The sequence below is a fragment of the Varroa destructor genome, unplaced genomic scaffold (assembly GCF_002443255.2).
Source record: "Varroa destructor unplaced genomic scaffold, Vdes_3.0 BEIS01000006.1, whole genome shotgun sequence".
NCBI lineage: Eukaryota > Metazoa > Arthropoda > Arachnida > Mesostigmata > Varroidae > Varroa > Varroa destructor.
Genome location: NW_019211459.1, coordinates 28,299,075 through 28,313,548, shown reverse-complemented (window position 1 = coordinate 28,313,548; position 14,474 = coordinate 28,299,075). Strand labels below are relative to the sequence as shown.

Below are 14,474 nucleotides of genomic sequence, written 5' to 3'. Positions count from 1 at the left end.
CACAACGATTACAGGCGCTTTGAAGCGTGTGGGCTTCGTTTACGAAAGCCGCAGGCCACTTATGAATGGCCGACATCTAATAAACATCTATAGACCGAATAGGCCATCGACCGAAGTCAAAAACGTATTTTACTACCGGACAAACAAACCGATAGATATTCGGTAATACTTACACATGCTGCTAGAACATACGGAACTGAACGTATTTAGAGATGGTCATGCAGACAGCTCCCGTTCAATTTGTTGCGAAGGAGTGAGCATGAAGTGGCCATTTTTTATCTGCCGTCGGGGGTTGTATAAAAGTTATAAAAAGGTATGCAACATTATATTCAACGCCTACTTCATCTGTGCGCTTCTTCCAAGATAATCAATTCTAAAGGTAACTTCAGATATTATAGATAATAAAGCTATAGCGCAAAAGCTACAGCTAGTGGTTACTCGTGCTGCGGATTGTACTAACGAAGAAAGATCGTGTCGTTCGGGTTGGCGCAAAAATACGCCTTGTAGGATTCGAGTCGGATACTCACGGAGAGAAACAGTTTCCTCTTTTACTATGACTCGCTTTCGAAATAGAGGCCCGATTGTTCGTTCATCCAGGGTCCGTTATAGACCCTCGTCGAATTTATCGGTGGTAACATGATGGATTGGACCTTACCAGTTGATAACGTAATTCTGCCATGACCTACAAACAGTTTAACACTATATCATCATTCATCGTGCAAAATAGAACGGCTAAGGCAATATTGTAATTGCATAGTACGCGTTTTTGGTTATTGATACCAATACCTATGGCAAAGTCATACGCTAGCAGTGTCTACGCTATTGCCAATGCTGACCTCACCAACCTGTTATTCACAGGTTATAATGCGTCTCACCTGCATACAAAAAACTCGTTTTTTCTACCCGTGGCTATGGCATACTACATACGGCATGATAACTATGGCCCTACTCATTTAGTCAAGCTTTCAAGTCAAGAAACTTTCTGCATCTGCAATGTCAGTACTACATGCTTTATTAATACTAACAGAAATTAGTGACCACGAAAGTAAGTAAGCACGAAAACAATAGGTATAACGCTGCAGTGCAATCCTTATAATGCGTAAAAAACATCGTTCACTCAACTGATTCCTATTTTTCCACTAGAAAAAATGTTTTTGTTTATAATAATCTAACGATATTCCTAATCTAGCAAAATCCATTGTGATTTGATCCAATAAAACTAGTCCATTTAGTGGCCCGGGTCAAGTTGCATTTGTGTAACTATCCATGCTCAGTTTTCCTCCTGATATCATATTCATTATATACTTTTCTGACTTTTCTACTAACGAATTTTGTTTTTCATTCATTGAAACTGTGCAAGTTCAATGAATTGGAGCCTGTACAACACTATTCGAATTGTGTTATAATTCTCATGTACTAGTTTCTTATATGCCACCAGACTCAAATGCACTTCCGCTACGGCTCAAGTCAATAGGACACCATGTTTAATACTTGCGAGTCTCAATTGTGTCCACTCGCGAATATAAGGCCTATGGTCCACAAGGCAATCACAAGGGACGCTTGTTCAGAGTTTTTTCTTCACCCAAAAACAATGATAGTGCTGATGTTGGGGGTTATGGTTATGGTCATGATAACACCGCTGACAATACTGTCGATATAGCATCGCTTAGGCACGCGACTTCGCTTAATTTTCAAACAAACCTCAACCTTCAGACAAGAAAGAGATGCTACGAATGTTTACTTTTCAGGCTTTTCGAAACTTGTAACAGACAAGCAGATAAGACGCGATTAAAACATAGAAGACGAAATAAAAATGATACTGTTCGGTGAATAAGGACGTAACAAAAAAAAAAAAAAAAAAAAGGGAAATATTAAGTATAGGTCAACAATCTTCGTTATAATTGTAGCTTGTATGTGCTTCGAGGGACACAACCTCCTACGATCAAAAAGTTTAGAACCTAATTTAAATTTTGGAAGGCCAGGATTTTCTTTAACTGTTCGTGTGTGTTGGTTGCAATTCTACTAGGATTCTCCAAGGCAAATTAAATTGGCAGAATCGCTTGTTTCGTGTACCGGCATTAATTTAATGGAAGGTATGCATTCGTCTTATTTGTCTTTAATAAAATCGTAGTAGTACATTGAAATCAATAACGGATAGCAAGCTACACTGTTTGAAGCCTGAGCTTCCACGAGCTCTGAATGAGCAAAAATAGTCAGTAGTAGAAACAACCTAAGGGACAGCGGTGCATCCTATCGTGGATTCACTTCTCCCTGTTGGCCTGATTAAGTGAGTGCATAAACATTTGTTCGTATATGATGATTTTAACGATCTGTAGGTTTACTATTGAAGATTTTAAGGCCTCACGGAACTTTTACAAGTTGACAAAAACGGGTGAATACGCGCCTGCAGTTTGCACGGTGTTAGAGTTACACGTGAGAAGTATAGAAACCGATGGAGATAAGTTCTTAATAATGCAGTTTGCTTTGTTAGACCCACTGGGACACCGAATGAGAGCGTTTTGTGATTTGGCTAAACATTCGAGAAAATCTGTTAAGCAAACGGGTATAACAGAGCGAAGAGTTCTATTCTGGTTGATGAGCCTTCGAAACGCAAGAGAGAAAGCACAGCACCTCTTTAAGGGGAAGCGTAGCAGGGAGTGGGACTCTTTGCCGTCTTCGAACAAAAACGGATAGTTTTAGTTCGACAGCTTAGTTTAAGGTAGAGTTTATTTCCTAATGCAATATTTTTTCTATTTCTTGTTGAATACGTTGGTAAATTGTTTTAACTATTCTTCGCCACATTGGAATTCTTGAATATATTTTCGTAATTTAGATACGCTTACTTCGATAGATTATCGAAGTGCACCGAGATTCTATAAAGATCTATAGCTTTTGCATATCTTCTGACGTCTCTCCTAACACTAGAGCGATCCGTAGCTAACATGGAAGCAATTTTTAAAGTAGAAGCAAATCATATATTAAACCGCGAAATCGCTACCTGACCTGAACAACCTTTGCAATTCAGTTGAAAATGAACCATCGTACATTACTGATGATTTTTTCTTCATTTAGCATGGATAGAAGAAAATATATAGTGCCCATACACTCGATATGCCTCGTGTATATAGGCCTGGTCATATGCCCGCAGACGATCGAAGATCTCCGGAAACTAACGGTGCGAAATAAAAGCCTCAGTGAGGCGATATTGATGGCCTCAGCAGCGGAAGAGGCCATCGATGAGGGGATGTTCACGAAATATTTACTACTAACTAATATCATCACCAGCGGTGTCACCACTAGCATTACCACTTTTGCAGAGAATAGATCCTCGTTGAGCATGACAATGTTAGCCATTTCAAGCTTGGCCTAGCGAGCGAAGAAGGATCCCAGGATAGAATCTAAGCGTGATATAAGCATAGGCGAGAAGGCACATATCCACAACGATAGTGTAAGAGGAAAGGACGGGGGACAGTTTGAAAAGATTAGTCGAGGTTGTCTCTAACCAATATTGGCACATCCTACCTTCAACAGTGAGGACAACGACATCATTGCGTATGCCGGAACGCTATCTATGCTTCCAAGAGGATCAAACGGTCAACTATGAGAAAACTCAATGAGGAGGGCCACGTGCCCTCTACCATGCAACAAGACGCAAAGGGACAACGGGAATCTCTGCAGTAGCTTAAAAGGACATGCTAAGCCTGAGGGTCGATAGGAACAGGCTAGGGCCAACGTGAAGGCACGGCAAAAAGAGAAGTGTTTAGGGCAGGGGACGGGGAGGAGGCGAAGTCGTCGGAGAATCTGCTAAGGAATCTATGGCTGCCGGTGGTGCGGAGGCCCGGCGAACAACAAACGAACAGAGGGAACGGAGGGTGAGAGGCAAAGACTGAAGGGAAAGCAGCCCTTCTTAGGACTGTGAGTCTATCTCTCAGCGGGGGACGACGACGTCGTCGTTTTCCTGGCTGGATATAACGTGCTGGAGCAATACGAAGCTTAGTCTGCACTCTATGATACGACCCGGCTCAGGTTGTAGGGGCTAAGGCATTATGTGGAGCGAGGCGGTAAGGTGTGGATGAGTAGCAGGGGGTGATGGTAAAGCCTGATGGCAAGAGAATGACGGCACAAACAACCTGACGAAGCTTGCGCTACCTGCGTCGTCGACAGCGAACCAAAATGGAACAGGCACACTGGCAAGTCCTGACGGGGCCGCTGGGCCACATATGATGAGAAAAACGCTGGACACCGACTACGACAACAACGACAACAAAGGCCAAAGGTAATGGCCTGCGGCAAAAAAGGTGTCATTAGTGGTGCAGCAAGTGACGTTTGTCAGTTCATTCTAACTTAAGGGGTGCGGAGGGCTGTCCAGAATTGCCGAATGAGTGCGCGGGGGAAAAATAGGGCTAGCAGACGTTAACCAGTAGACAGAAAGAGTCGCTAGGAGCATGACGAGCTCATTCATGTCATTAAGAGCCAAATAATGATTCGTCCTACGCTGACTGACGAAACCCGTAAGCTCTACAAAGGAGAAAGGCACCATCTCATACCCCAAACAAAATTATTGCTACTTTTTCAACGGGAAGATAGGGAGAGGTGGGATCATGAGGAAAATAGAGAGTAGTGACCAGAAATTTGATATCCCATCTCAGAAACACAATCTTACGTAAAAAAAATGCGCGCCTTCTAAGGTCGCAAGAAATATTATTATTATTCTTATTATTGTTATTGCAGTTATTGCTTAGCCTTTTCTAAAAGGAATTGAATTAAACAAACCACGTTTTTCTCACCTTGTGCGAGTAAAAAAATATTTATTTTAGGACGTTTGCATATGCTTTGTTTCTAAATTTGTATGTAAATAACGGATATTTAAATGAAACTTTTTATATGTGATAAAAGTATTGTTCTTTACCATCGTGTTTGCTTGGTATAACCATCTTTACCACGACTGCAGTTTCAATTCGGTACCGAAGCTAATTGTTTTCAGAATATACTTTAATCCATAAATAGCAATTGTGCGTCACGCAATAGTAGTGGATGTTAGCTCGTAAAAATGTCGTTGACAATGGTACATAGGAAAATTCGAACGAAGGTAAATTTTGGGCTGATAGCAAGCCAAATCCCAAAAATGCAAGGGCTTAAAACCGTCAAAAAGGTCGAAAGGTGCAAGAAGGCTCAAACACTTCAAGCATTAAAGCTTATCTAGACTATTCTCCTCTTTAAAACGGCTATAAATTTTGATAACTTAGGTGCATCAAAATGGCTTTTTGAGCCATTTTGATGAGTTTTTGAGCCCCTTAAATTTATATTCCACTGAGAATCGCCCAGTTTGCCCCACAAAAATCTCTCTTATATTTTTAGAAACCGCGTGGGAATTGGTAATAACGTAAACCGTTGTCTTAGGACAAACCAAATGATTATCCAGCCCTGAAGCATTGGATATTAGCGGATTTCCCTTTAAATCTCAAAACAGCACACTGTTGTTTGCCATGACAGGTTTATTGTTTTGTTGTAGAAAGATCTGGCTTTCGCTTGGTACTAGAAGTAGTGGATGGACGCATTGCTGTTTCGATAAGCAGCCCGCCAAACTTTGGACCAATTCAAAAGCCGTACATTGTCTATGTGTGACTAAAATTTGTGGGATCCACATGTTAGCCCGCCGTTGATTAGATTTTTTCTTTTGGTTTTCTTCTCGAACAATTACTGTTTATTACACGAAAAACTTAAGCCCGACTATGTGCCTTTCCTGATAAATTGTTGTAGTTTAAAGCTCCGAAATAGTTCAGTTAATTTGCTACCAGGGCAAACTTTCTCGTTACACATGCAATTTATGTTTGTTTATTTGGTTTTTTGCTGTAAAAATGTAATACAGCGTATATTTACTGTATGTAATATAGGGTAATAAATGTGTTAAATAATAAATAAAAATAGCATGTGTTAAGTAAACGGTAGTTCCAGTAACAGTGAGTGCACAGGGCAAGAACACATAGCGTTGTTCCAATCTGCCTATCGACAATTATTAGCAGCAAACGTCCCTTCAGCCACATCATTGGCAAATGGATGGTTGTGGCAGTACAAAGTAAGACACCGCACGTTACTGCAAATCTGCTTTCGAACGATTGAAAGGATTTTCGACTTTACTGTTTTGAAGTAACGATAAATGAACTTCTCATGATCCCAACTTCTTTACTCTTGACCTTTTCTTCGCCACCTGGCCAACTTGTGCTTTCTGAATGTCGGCTCAGAGATGCTCATATCGAATAGAATAGGTTTAGCTAGAAAACAGTGTCTTCCGGTTTATTCAAGTGGCTCGTTCGAGAATGGAAGGCGCAGATCCAGCAATACGTTCACTTGGCCACATTGAAGACGACTAGAAGTAAGCGCAAATAAATGCTCGTGCGACATATGACGTATTGAGGTACTCTATCGGGACGTGTCTATTCTGACCCATCACCACATCGTTTAGGCACCGATGTCTTATCCTTAAGCTGAATAAAGTAACTAACTATAAACTAAAATAATCCGAGAGGACATTAAACGTAGCAATAAATGTCTTAAATTGGTACGCTATTATTAAGTGCTTAAAAGAAACATGCCTAGTACTTTATTAAGTATAGCTTTTTGGAAACGACAGAGATTGACTGAAACTTAATGAATGACAGTGTTTTGTTTTGTTCGTATCGGGTACTTGTATATATAGCAAGGAGATCTCATAAATGCCTTCTTTATGGATACTTCTCTGCCGGTTGCGATAATACGTTCTGCCGCCTAAGGTTGGCATCAGGATACTCCGGCATCGTATCATGCAACATTCAGACTTGAAATAATTTTATCTCCTATGCCTATCAACGTATTTATACGTCTACCATTTCTTTGGCTCATTTATCTAGAAGTATAAACTAGTATTTGATAAGAGCGCTGTTTTCCGGGAACCTTGTTATAGCCGTGTTGATCGTGCATTGGAAAAATTTTGATAAGCAAAAGTTCGTTGCAAAAGGTCAGCTTTCAGGACATGGTTCAGACAGCAACGAAGCGTTAGAAAGGACGCTCGATAGCTTAGTTTTAGTCATTCGACGAAGGAACGTAACGTTTTGAATAACGGTAAGTTGTTGATCGGAACGAGGAAACTTAATATGTGCAACTATATTTTTATGTGTATTTTGCTTGCCGCATGCATATTTACTGGTTAACACCATCTGAACTCTTGAGATGGGTCAAGAAAGGTGAAACTTTTGGTTCTAGACAACAATAGCTTGTTTCAGGGTAGGCGGAATGAAGAGTTCGCTATTTATGGAGAAGATATATAAATGGCACAAGCCATGTTTGAACGGGTACTTAAGCGCACAGGTTTGATTTAGAGGTTAGTACGATTGATTCTCTCAATTCGATTTGAGCGTAGTTAACATCTATGAACGTGTTTATGGCCATTTACTGTTACTATGATTAATTCCGGCATGTATCTTAGCAGAAAACTTTAGTAAGTAATAATTCTGCAGAAGAATCAGAAGTAAATGTTGTTTTAAGTAAAAAGCTAACGAAGCTAGGGAAATTGGAAGATGCTTATTACAGCAGCCGTTGTCTCTCGTTGAAAGTCGATTCCGTTTGATACTTCGACCAATAACAATTGAAAGTCTCATAAAAGACCACACAATCTTAACCCAGCGATCAAACGTTAAACCTCCATAATGTAGAAACCTCTTCTGTCACTGACTTATATTCGAGTGTCTATGTACACACAATATATTCGATCGCCATCTAACAATCATTCCTACGCGTATTTTACTCGCGTTTCTGCCAATCATACTACAACACTGTTTAGGGGAGAAATGAACCTAATAAAGATGGACAAGGAGTGCTAGTAATGGTTGTATTAATTCGACATAGTACTGCTCGTAGCTCATCTAAACGATTGCTGATCGGACGCAACCAACGGCATAACTGAAATTACGCGATACAATTGATTAGCTAAGGTCTAAACTACTAACCCCGTTCGACCTTAATAGACCAACACTAGGTACGCAGGATGTACCCGATTTGAGAAACCTTCATTGATGATGCTGAGCTAATTGGCTTAAGAGGCGGGTTGCCAAGTGTGTCCGCCCTGTAACTTAGTCAGAGTAAGTTGCCTGTGAAGAACTAGTAACGTATGTAACTACTAATATGACTACACTGTTCGCAGTATTGAAAAATACATACTGTCTTATCTCGGTCTAGAAAACTTTTTTAATTATGAGACCAACTAAGGTTCACGGCTGGAGTTCAATGTCGGTCCGAACATTGCCTTTACGACGTCTCTTTCTCATTAAGTCAATGTATTTTCATGGCTGCTACTATTCGCCAACGAATTGGTCGGAGATGTAATTTTTAAAGTCGGGTAACATCGGAGCGTCAATTTTGTGTCGATTCTATCCAAGACACCGCCTCTTTTCGTCTGATTCTGTAAGTTAATTGTGATTAACTTACAGATAGCAGGATTAAATAACGATAACTAGAGTGCCCGCTTATGTATATACTTAAGAATATGTTTACTGTGTGTCCAACAAGCGTCGAATGAATTCGGTAACGTAATATGTGTTTGTTCTTAGCTTCTGTAGCATAAGTTCTCTGGCCATACATTATATCGAGGCAGAGCGCTGTAGACAAGTGTCCCATGGGTAAATGACGCCTTCTATTATCGTTCTTTGCGTTCTTATCGTTTCAGTCCCTCGGCACGCATGCGATATCTTATTACCCTCAAGAGGCAGGGAAAGCAAGTGGAGCATCTGATCCGAGAATTAAATGCCCTTACTGAAGAACTGAAGGCCAAAGAGTAAGTACTGATAAACGAAAAATCGTGTTTGGCACATTCACTTTCCACAATTGTTTTAATATTGAACTGCGTCCTGAAGCACAGATATCTGAAATGAACTGCTTTAAAAATAGTAAATTACATTAAAATGTTGCTTGACCTCTACAAAGTCCAAGGTGTTTCTTCCAGTGCTTGAATTTTCAACTTCAACTTACAACGAAGTCATATCTAGCCAATATAGATCTTATTGGATCTCCGGTTAGCAGTATATTGGAAAAAAAAAGTAAACCAATTTCTAAGGAATCGGTTTAAGAGGTTCCAGTTAAACAGGCCGAAACATCTGCAACAAAAAATAAACAGAGCTTCCAAAACTTCATTTAGCTGACAACTAAAATAATTATTATCCGTTTTTTTATATAGCGAAAAATATTTCGTAAAGATATCATCGTCTTAAATCTTTGATGTTTTTTTCTAGCAAACCCAAGACTCGGTCTTTAGAAGGTTTAGTTTATACGAGTTACAGCAACGCAAACAAAAATACATGGGTTGATTCATGATCAAACCATTCGAGTGTGAGAAGCTACGCGAACCTAGATTATTGAATTGCTTTCTAGGTAGGCTAAGATTTGAAGCTGTCATTCAGGCAAGCAGGCAGACACGCAGGCTAAAGTTTGGCATAATTACATAAAATAAGGAATTTATAGATGTTTATCGCATATAGTGGAGCCGTGATATCTTGGCTGATCATCTCTGGTCGACTAAATGGACATCGTTACATCTAACAGGCTCCGTCGGATCTGCTCATCAGACAGAAAAAAATTAACAGGACCTATCAAATCTGTGTCCTACGTTAGTACCAATTATGATCCTTTGAACCCAATAGCTCTTTTATCTATTTATATAGAAGCTCTTGCACAAGATGAAATAAGAACAGGACAGTCAGTAGGAAAATTAAGTCTCTGTTTAGAAAGAGAATAAATACACAGCTGACGATCTATCTGTTTGAATTGTAAGCCTTCATCCTTCTTTGCGTCTGACTCAAAACGGTAACGATATTATTACCGCCTTGTTCCACAAACAGGTCTGGGAGTATCTGTAGACAACGTATAATCGGCATTATCGTAGCATCCGTTTGTTCACAAAACGTGTGTGAATCGTACCTACTACTACTACAATGCCTTTAAAAATAATTTATGCCATAGCTTATTATCTGCAACCAATAGAAGGCAGAGTTTTCCTAAAAACAGTTTTTAATATTCTACATGATTCATTATTCCTTGAGCGCAAATCTCTACACAGGCTTTACGGCCATTTGTAAGGTGTATGCAGTCACGGGCATTTAAATGGTAACGAAGTGTGTTAGTATTTATATCAGAGGGAGGGAAAGAGCGCAAAATTTTAAAAACAATTTAATTATCAGTGTGCTAGTGGTAACTTTTAATCTTTAGTTCTAGCTTCATTCGCTGTGTAACTTTTGTCAACGGTATCTGTCAACAATAAGCTGGTTAGCGAGAGCGAACAATAAGCAAGCTTTGTGTATCAATCGTATGACTGTTTTGCCAGCCCTCGAGGCACGCTCATGGATCACTATTGCCCTCCATTCCGCTTGCCCGGACAGCCTGACTGTATGCTTCTGGCTGAAACCGCTTTCAATCCGGGAGACCTCGATGACGTTGGTCGCAGGTAGAACGGTGACATACGTGAAGACCCCAACAACAATAACTGTACTAGACATAGCAAACATTAACGATAAAAGGGTATCTGCGCATAATGACTCAGAGAATGCCAGCGACGCCATCATAAAGGAAATAACTTCGACGACAAAGCCCTGTTGGCGAACAAACCTAAGGAAACCTGAGTGAAAAAGTGACCGCATTCGGAAGAGAAGGAAGCTGATCCGTTGAGTATGAGCTGGAATTAGACGTCATCATCATCAATAATTCACAATCGCCAGTGAGTGCCTTTCTACTGGCGAATCTTCATCGTCATTGAGACAGCTGTCGTCTTTGGACGTCTAATGTTTTTCTTTTTTAGCTTCGGTTCTGTTCGATTTTTACGATAAGATTTCGAGTGTCTATGCGACGCCTGCGGCTCTAGTGTCGGTGACGGTTATGACGGGGCTGGTGATGGCAATGATGGTTCTTTGTGGTTTTTTTTTTGTGGTTATGGTATCGCTGTTCCACAGTTCGTGAAATTCTATTCTTTTTTTCGTGTTTGTTATTGACCCTCAAAGAGTGCTACCTTGTTCGCCAACATTGTACTTTTTTGGATAACCCGCCTGGCTCGCGGTACTAACATCTGCTTTCACTTTTGAGCATTGGAACGGTCCAATTAAAAATAAATAGTTTATCTCGACTCAATAAAGGTTCATTGCAGGTACTCATCGAACGTATTCGCTTAACATCCCATTCCGAGCCAGCCAGCCAGCCAGCCAGCCAGGCAGTACGCGACTGATGAAACACGAGTAGTCGGCTTCGGGAGTTGTTTGGCAACGACTTCCCGTCCCTTCGCAATCACCTACTGCTATCCGTTGCCCTCTTGTTATGAAGGCAATAGCATTTTGGTTGGCTACAGAATGACAGAAAAAGGGCTGAATGCAAGTACTAACTAATAGGATGGCAGCTCCTGCGAGTTGCGAGGCTAACGGGAGCCATAAGCAAGCAGACACACGACGCGACGCACACGTATGAAAGACCATGAAGTGGACGGAAATTCAGGGGGATGGCACGATCATCATCATCATCGCCGTCGGGAGAAGGCTGGAAGAGCCAAACCTTTTTCTGTCTCGTTCGTAGTTAAGTGAGCAAACTATCCGAATAAATCGTCATTACTATATGGGATGCGCGCTAATCACGCAAATATTACTCTGTCGTCTGTTACTATTACGGTAGTACATAGGTAGATAATGGAGAACATAACGTGCGTTCTGAGAAGACGAGGGTTGATTACGGTTTTCGGGTTTCGCCTCTCTGTTGCGATCATCATGCGAATTCCCTCTTCGAGAGGGACTGAACTCTTTAGCTTGTATGCACGATCTGAACGATAGCTTTGCAAATCCATGGCTCAACCCTACCCAGCGTACGCAGCTTGCGTCCAACTGACCAGGATTGATGGCTGAAATCGAAACTCCGATCAATTAATTTTTTTCTTGTTAGAGGCGTGCACGAAGAAGACAGGGCGACTGTCAAGCCACACTCGTGCCAGCTACTCTAGGATGGTGCGACCACTGTTGACAGCAGTATTAGGGAGATAGAACAGAACTGTTGGAATCTCATATACACACTATAGAGACTAAGGTTAAGGACTTTCGCTCATTTCTCCCCCTATTACCTCAGAACTCCTTATTATTATTATTATTATTATTATTAGCGTAGTAAGTGTCTGCCTAACGATATATTTGCTTGTGGTACCCGGACCGATTCAGTCGTAAAACTTCAGAGATCGGCAAGAATGCTAAAGCAGAAAAAAACATTTCGCCAGTAGTGGGACAAGTTAAGCGTTTTGGCTTTATCACCTGGCCCAGACAATAGAACCGACGAACGCTGGGACAGAAATGTCGCCTCGGTTCATCGCCTAAGCATGGTAGAGAAGTCCTGGTCCTGTCTGTTAAATAGGCAACCTCATCTCCTCTTTCTACTCTACACGAAAAACGGGCCAACGGACTTTAGCGTTGAGTAATACAACGAATGGCTAAGGTACAAAAATGCATTAGTTCGAACGTGGCCGTGAAACTGATTTCAACGACGGCTCGACGCGTGATATTAAAGCTCTCATAGAACACGGGTCGTCCTCCTTCTTCTTAAAGCGACACTTAAATCTAGTTACATCGCAGTTTTCGTTACTAACAATACTAATTCAGGAGACAGAATCGGATTAGGTATAGAAGACCGACATTTGATGGATAAGGAACTTCGCGATCAAATACGACTAAATAGAAAACAAGCTCCGAACAAATGTCGACATGTCCGAAACCTCAAAGAGGGCAAGTCGCTTACGTGGGGGTTGAACGAACAGCAAAACGGCCGCAATGGAACCTCTGCAACGATGGTTTCCACAGCAGCTAACGCCGGTTGACGCGGTACAGATTAGCAACTAATGCAATATGGCAATAAAGGGAAAGATGGGACTACAAGAATCAAAACCTGTATAGACTACTCCATTTTGTTCTAGGGAAGAATTGATAATTGTTCAATTCACATGCCAAGGACAAGAAATTTAATGCAATTCACATTGTTATTATTTTATTGAAGTTACACGGAGATATTTTTCTTGCATTTCATTCAACTCTCGTTGAACTACAAAAAACAGAATCATTATCTCATTCCTTGACCACAGCTTCGTCTGTATTAAAGCTGCGTTAATTATCACCGGAAAACTAAAAGTTTCATGAAAGGTATCACATTGATTTATGTTACATAATCACCCAAGGCTATATGGGTTACTATATTTCGAGCACAAAAACGCAACCGTATGCCATCAATGCTATTTTTTTAAAAAAAAAGACCTTTCTTGAGAACTAAGTGGCCTCAAAGTACAATTTCGTATTTGCTATACAACAAGTCGTTATTGTCAACAACGATGTATGTTAGACGTGGTTGCTTTTGAACGAAATTTCGACGATCTCATTGGCATGGTAAATGTTTTGGAACGAACGATGGCGTCAACAAATGCACCACGTTGCGAGTAGCCATGACCTTGGATCAGCATCTACCATGGATAACAATCAGGCCTAAATTATGCGTAGACACAACAATTATTCGGGCCTTAGTCCGACCACGTTGGCACTGGAGAACGCCACGCACATGGTTACTGCTCCGCCTCTGCTTTCGAACAAAACGCAAGTCGTGGATGTGTCAGTATTTAAGCCAAAAGCCGGCTCCATATTGGAGAACTTTATGCGAACCTATAGTGAACGAATTAGAAGCTTTGACTTACCTAACTTAGTAGAAAATTATTATAAAGCTTCGGCTTCTCTAGCCGTAATAATGAAAAAGTTTCGTTGGGCGCAAATGACCTATGTAGCCCGATTTGCTGCCTATATAACCTACCTTGTGGGATTATGTGAAGCAACGACATTGGCATTATTAATATTTTTTACAAAAATAAATTGTAGTGAGTCGACTTCGGCCATATAGTAGAGAAGCCTTTAATAAATATATTGGTATATTTTTTCCTACTACCGTGGCACTGCTCGTTTCCATTGGTGGCGGTCAGAAAATTGACATCCATTACAACCTCACCGTTGACGATTCTACGAATTTAATGGGAATATGAGCTGGAATCATCAAGACAAACGAGTATCGGAAGTTGTCGCAACTGAATTTTAGGCATAGAAAAAAAACAGAGGGAATACTTGAAGCACAATAGTTGTATCATTCTCCTGTTCGACTCTATCCTGCGTCGGGTTTAGCCTGTTGGGGTTATTCTGGGTGTTTCCTAACCGATGCAGACTCCACTTGACTGACCAGGTGTCGCCATTAGGTTAACTGGCAGCGGACCGCACACAGCTAGCTGTGTTTGGGCCCGTGACACAGGAAATGTGTTCCAGGTTATTTGTCGGGCGCTGTTGAGCGTTGAAAACACGAAAGTACTACCCAAAATTACTGATTCACCAATGTGTCTGAATTGAATTTATGTTGCCAGGTGAGTTAGTTGGATAGATAGGAGTAACTGCTATCTGTTATAATTC

General features: G+C 40.9%; 1 protein-coding gene across 7 annotated transcripts in view; it reads left to right on the top strand.

The window, feature by feature from the left end:
* LOC111252849 (uncharacterized) overlaps positions 1-14,474 on the top strand; it is a 58,843-nt gene that overhangs the window by 36,271 nt on the left and 8,098 nt on the right. For 3 of the 7 annotated variants that reach the window (XM_086992211.1, XM_086992212.1, XM_086992210.1), the window contains exons 2-3: positions 8,699-8,806; positions 11,162-11,584. In XM_086992211.1, coding sequence (XP_086848337.1) covers positions 11,472-11,584 — 113 coding nt within the window. In that variant the 5' untranslated portion in view covers positions 8,699-8,806; positions 11,162-11,471. Of the gene's footprint in view, positions 1-8,698; positions 8,807-10,469; positions 10,739-11,161; positions 11,585-14,474 lie in introns of those variants that run through there. The other 4 variants (XM_022811389.2, XM_086992213.1, XM_086992208.1 and 1 more) reach the window with 2 other exon arrangements.